This window comes from Sinocyclocheilus rhinocerous, unplaced genomic scaffold (genome assembly GCF_001515625.1).
Source record: "Sinocyclocheilus rhinocerous isolate Xijiao unplaced genomic scaffold, SAMN03320098_v1.1 scaffold1576, whole genome shotgun sequence".
Classification (NCBI taxonomy): Eukaryota; Metazoa; Chordata; class Actinopteri; order Cypriniformes; family Cyprinidae; genus Sinocyclocheilus; species Sinocyclocheilus rhinocerous.
The window spans coordinates 121,128-127,113 of record NW_015628323.1 but is presented as its reverse complement, the minus strand read 5'-3'; the positions used below and the strand labels follow the sequence as shown (position 1 = coordinate 127,113).

Below are 5,986 nucleotides of genomic sequence, written 5' to 3'. Positions count from 1 at the left end.
ATAGAAATGTAGTGGAGTGAAAAGTACAATATTTGTCTTTCAAATGTAGTGAAGTTAAAGTAATAAGTTCCCAGAAAAAATAATACTCAAGTAAAGTACAGATACTCAAAAAGTGTACTTAAGTACAATACTCAAGTAAATGTACTTAGTTACTGTCCGCCTCTGCGGTGACAAGAAGTATGAATTATGCGGTTTGTTGACGAGCAGAGCAATGCACAGCTATGCGTTGTGGTACTCTTGTGAATGCACATCGAAGTCTGGCACGGAAGAGAAGAAATTGTTGAATAAAATCATTATTTTTGTTTTCTTTGCACCCAAAAAGTATTCTCGTAGCTTCATAAAATTACGGTTGAACCAGTGATGTTACATGGACTATATTAATGATGTCCTTACTACGTTTCTGAGTTTAGAACCTGTCAGTTACTTTGCTGTCTATGTAGGTCAGAAAGCTCTCGGATTACGTCAAAAATATCTTAATTTGTGTTCCGAAGATGAACAAAGGTCTTACAGGTTTGGAACGACATGAGAGTGAGCAGAAGTACTTGCTTTTAAAAGTACTTAAGTACCAAAAGTAAATTTCCTTTTTTATGTCAATGCACTGTTTTATTGTTGTACGTAATACTTCACCCAAAAATCACCCACTGACTTTCAAAGCTGCTAACGACTTTCTACTTCGAGGATCTTGATAGAAATGTAGTGGAGTGAAAAGTACAATATTTGTCTTTCAAATGTAGTGAAGTTAAAGTCATAAGTTCCCAGAAAAAATAATACTCAAGTAAAGTACAGATACTCAAAAAGTGTACTTAAGTACAATACTCAAGTAAATGTACTTAGTTACTGTCCGCCTCTGCGGTGACAAGAAGTATGAATTATGCGGTTTGTTGACGAGCAGAGCAATGCACAGCTATGCGTTGTGGTACTCTTGTGAATGCACATCGAAGTCTGGCACGGAAGAGAAGAAATTGTTGAATAAAATCATTATTTTTGTTTTCTTTGCACCCAAAAAGTATTCTCGTAGCTTCATAAAATTACGGTTGAACCAGTGATGTTACATGGACTATATTAATGATGTCCTTACTACGTTTCTGAGCTTAGAACCTGTCAGTTACTTTGCTGTCTATGCAGGGTCAGAAAGCTCTCGGATTACGTCAAAAATATCTTAATTTGTGTTCCGAAGATGAACGAAGGTCTTACAGGTTTGGAACGACATGAGAGTGAGTAATTAATGACAGAATTTTCATTTATCCCTTTAAGGTACTAATATGCTTCCTTTAGGTGTAAATAAGGTACAAAGGTATCTTTCCAAAGGATACTGCCCCAGTGTCAGCTTTTGTACCCTTTTTCTGAGAGTCTAGATTAGCATTTCCTAATGAAAACAGATGCATTCATAGTAGGCAAAGAATGGTGTTAACATTTTAGTAAGTTCAGGATTTAGGCCTATGCCTCGGTTCTGTGAAAATGAGAGTCGCTCTGCTGTTGTCATGACACTGAGAGCACGTCTTGTTTGTGTGGTAATGATGGGGCTGTTAAGTTATTGACATCCATAAAAAGAGAGTGTTTACCTTAGGCGACCTGTGATTATAGGAATGAATGTATTTAGTGTGTCTGCTCACACTGCCTGTTTACCACGTAATCTCTGTTCGCATATACTACATAACCCATAGATAGACAGACAGATTCATAGAGACACAGAACCGTAAATATTTATATAGTTATTTTACTGTTGTACGCTAAAATTAAAGAATTATTATATTTTTCTTACATGCTTGTTTTTATTTTAAAGAAATATTACATAAATATTACATACTTTTTTTTTTTAATTAACTTTCAAAACATTACATAATGGAAAATGAGAGTCGCTCTGCTGTTGTCATGACACTGAGAGCACGTCTTGTTTGTGTGGTAATGATGGGGCTGTTAAGTTATTGACATCCATAAAAAGAGAGTGTTTACCTTAGGCGACCTGTGATTATAGGAATGAATGTATTTAGTGTGTCTGCTCACACTGCCTGTTTACCACGTAATCTCTGTTCGCATATACTACATAACCCATAGATAGACAGACAGATTCATAGAGACACAGAACCGTAAATATTTATATAGTTATTTTACTGTTGTACGCTTTTTTAAAGAAATATTACATAAATATTACATACTTTTTTTTTTTAATTAACTTTCAAAACATTACATAATGGTAACAGCCACACACTGCCTGATATACAAAGGGAATACAAAAGCAAAATTATACATAAGATGACAAACATAGAGCACTGTATCACAGATCGAATTGAAAAATTGAATCAATAAAAACTAGGGAGAATATTGTTAACTATTTTTATAATAATAAAAAGTTATTAATATTACTACTATTGTCATCATTATTATAATTTTTATTTTTTTTGCCAAATTATGTAACTCCACAATGGAGCACAGAAGACCATTTTTTTAAACATTTTAAACCCCAATGTCAGTTTTTATGAGAAAAAAAATCGATTTTATTAATATATTAATTTGTTTTGCAACCATTGTTACTGTAAATATTATTTCATGCTGTTGCAGCTCTAATGGGAAGTCAGTGACGTGGGCCCAGAATGAGTGCAGTTCCAAAGGCGGCCACCTGTGGCAGCGTCTCTCCTTCCACATTAAGAAGCGCGAAAGTAACCAGACGGCCGTGATCAAACCTTTCTCCAAAACGTCTGAGGGACGCTATTGCGGAGGCAGCGACATCAACATGGACAACAGCAACAACAAGATGCTCTATGAGGTCACCGAAGCGGAGGAGCGCTACCCCATCACCTACCGACCCCAAACACCCTCACCGATCAGCACCGTGACCCAGAGAGCGAGCATTGCATTATCACAGAGCACTGGCGCCGCTGACTCCCAGGTCATGAGCGTGTCCACATACATGTGTCAGGCTCCGCATCGCGGTAACGGCGGTGGAAGTGCATCGCAGGGCTCTCTAATGGAGCAGATTAGCTGCGTGGTTAACCGCTTCACAGCTAACATCAGCGAGCTCAACAGCATGATGCTCTCCAATTCTCCTCCAGGAGGCGCTGTGGGTTTGTCCACCAGTGCATCCGCACACGCTCACTCTGTCGAGCCCTGCTGTCCTCCGGCCTACCGCCTATCCCGAGAAATTTCAATGCCGACTACCGTGACCACCTACGCCGAGATCCAGCCCCTCCCACCGGTGGAGTCTAATGTGGGTCGCTCCGCCCCTCCCTGCCCACTTTCCAGTTCATCGCGACTCAAAACTTCGCCCACGACCAGTGGGAAGGAGTTAAAGGTGGGCGTGTCCTCAGCTCTGGAGTCGCCACCCAATCAGCAGGAGCTTGAGGAACTGCTAGCGCTGACTCCGCCCTCCCCGTTCAGGGACTCCGTCGGGTCGGGTAGCGGCTCGCCGAGTTCTCCCGCTTCGGATACCGAAACGTCTGCTCTTCCGCCCATCCCAAAATACGAGTGCCTGGTGCTCCGACACTACAGCCAGAGTTCGTCTTCGTTATGAGGACAACAGATGGAAGAATGGAGTGCCGAATGGCGTAATTCACGTAGGTCGGAGACGGACACTGCTTGAGTGTGTGTGTTTACATGTTCTCACCTTTGGACCAATGCAAAACAGTGTGTTGCCGTCCCTGCGGAGGAATATCTCCAACATCAGACCTGCAGTAGAATCACAATGATGTCTAATCGTTCATCTAGTTGGCGTTCCGTTGGTCTATTTTGGTAGTGGCCTTAAACAAACATGGCTTTCATCTAATTAGTGCTGTTTCTATGAGGACTACAATATGTTGTTGTGCCCCCAGCAGGACGGGGGTGGACGGACACCCAACCTGGGACGTTCTCATACACGGACATTACGAGCCTTTTTTTGCTACGTTCAGCATCAAACAATGAGATTATTAAGGGCTGGAAAAAGGCACGGCAGCAAAGGGAAAAGCCTGTATAATTACACGTTGCGTAATCTTTAGCTCGCACACTCGTACGCGACTGCTGGTGTGCTGTAATAATTGAAGAGCGCGAGGTGACGTCCCCGATGCTTTCCGAGATTCAAACACAATCTTTGAACAAAGTGCTTTGTTTGATGTACCACAGGACAGCGTGAGAGAGCAAACAGACCGATACTCAGACACCTCAGTCATCGTCTTCTCCTTTTTCTCTCTCTTTTCTTCTTATTCTTCCAGTATTCGGCCTTTTTCAGGAACAGAATATATGGGTGAATCTCATGAAACCTGTTAAGATTATATTTCAAGTAGTCCATTCATTCATTCATTCATTCATTCATTCTATAATAAATAAATTGCATATAGAAAACTTTTTTTTTTTTAATTTACTTTAATCATTTTTTTCAATAATTCATAATTTATTATTTTAGTATTGGGTCATTATTTAAAAATAAATGAAAACAACTGCAATAGTCTTAAAATATGCCTAACATCCTGTTGGTAAAATATTTATTTATTTATTTTAAATGGGTTTATTTATTTATTATAGCAAAAATATTAATGAGATTATTAAGGGCTGGAAAAAGGCACGGCAGCAAAGGGAAAAGCCTGTATAATTACACGTTGCGTAATCTTTAGCTCGCACACTCGTACGCGACTGCTGGTGTGCTGTAATAATTGAAGAGCGCGAGGTGATGTCCCCGATGCTTTCCGAGATTCAAACACAATCTTTGAACAAAGTGCTTTGTTTGATGTACCACAGGACAGCGTGAGAGAGCAAACAGACCGATACTCAGACACCTCAGTCATCGTCTTCTCCTTTTTCTCTCTCTTTTCTTCTTATTCTTCCAGTATTCTGCCTTTTTCAGGAACAGAATATATGGGTGAATCTCATGAAACCTGTTAAGATTATATTTCAAGTAGTCCATTCATTCATTCATTCATTCATTCATTCTATAATAAATAAATTGCATATAGAAAACTAATTTTTTTTAAAATTTACTTTAATAATTTTTTTCAATAATTCATAATTTATTATTTTAGTATTGGGTCATTATTTAAAAATAAATGAAAACAACTGCAATGGTCTTAAAATACGCCTAACATCCTGTTGGTAAAATATTTATTTATTTATTTTAAATGGGTTTATTTATTTATTATAGCAAAAATATTAGATTTATTACATTTAATAGATAATAGATTTGTAAAAAAAAAAAAAAAAAAGAGAGCGATTTATTTAAAATGGTTAATTCATTAAACATTTTTTATTTACATTTTTTATTTATTTATTCAATTTATTCATTTATTTTAAAAAATGCATACATTCATTCACTCACTCAATCATTTCTATTAATTATTATTATTATTTTATTTTTGTTTATTTATTTTTGGGGGGGGCGTATAACCTGAACACGACTTCATGAGATTCATCTGTATGTTTTTTATTATTATTATTTTTATTTATTTATTTATTTTGGAAGATTTAATTGTGGGACCAAATTCATTGCCAAATCATTGTGGTATCATGATACGGTGGTAATATCAGATGGTAATACCACGGCACTCCAAGGTACTTTTAAGAATACCATAGTACTTACACATGTCACCCCTAATAAACTAGTTCACAGTGGTTCATCAGTGAGCTGAATCAAATCACAGCACTCAGTGAACAACATTTTGGTCCGGTCCTAAAGTCAAAATGGAACAAAAGTGCACCCTGCTTACTTCCTTAATACACATTCCTGGTGTTATTTTAAACAATTAATCTGTGCACATTATTCCAAAGAAAAATACCTTGCTCCACCTCTGAAATTATGTACAAATTGTCATATTACAGAAGTATAATGGGCTGCAAATGATGTTTCATGTTGACTTTAAATTATACTTTTCTCTAGCAGAAGGGCTTTTTATGTCATCTTAAAGATGTTTCTATCTATCCTTCTATCTATCATATCATTCTATCGTTCTATCTTTGAATCATAAAGAATGAGTTCACCATGAAGCCATTCTAATCATTTTGATTGATCGTTCCTATCGATTGT

General features: G+C 37.4%; 1 protein-coding gene across 1 annotated transcript in view; it reads left to right on the top strand.

Moving 5' to 3' along the window:
* Positions 1 to 4,128, top strand: part of grm5b (glutamate receptor, metabotropic 5b) — a 62,089-nt gene extending 57,961 nt beyond the window's left edge. The window contains exon 9 of the mRNA XM_016548911.1: positions 2,560 to 4,128. Within this exon, the coding sequence (XP_016404397.1) occupies positions 2,560 to 3,508 (949 nt within the window). The 3' untranslated portion in view covers positions 3,509 to 4,128. The remainder of the gene's footprint in view (positions 1 to 2,559) is intronic.
* The last annotated feature ends 1,858 nt before the right edge of the window (positions 4,129 to 5,986 follow it).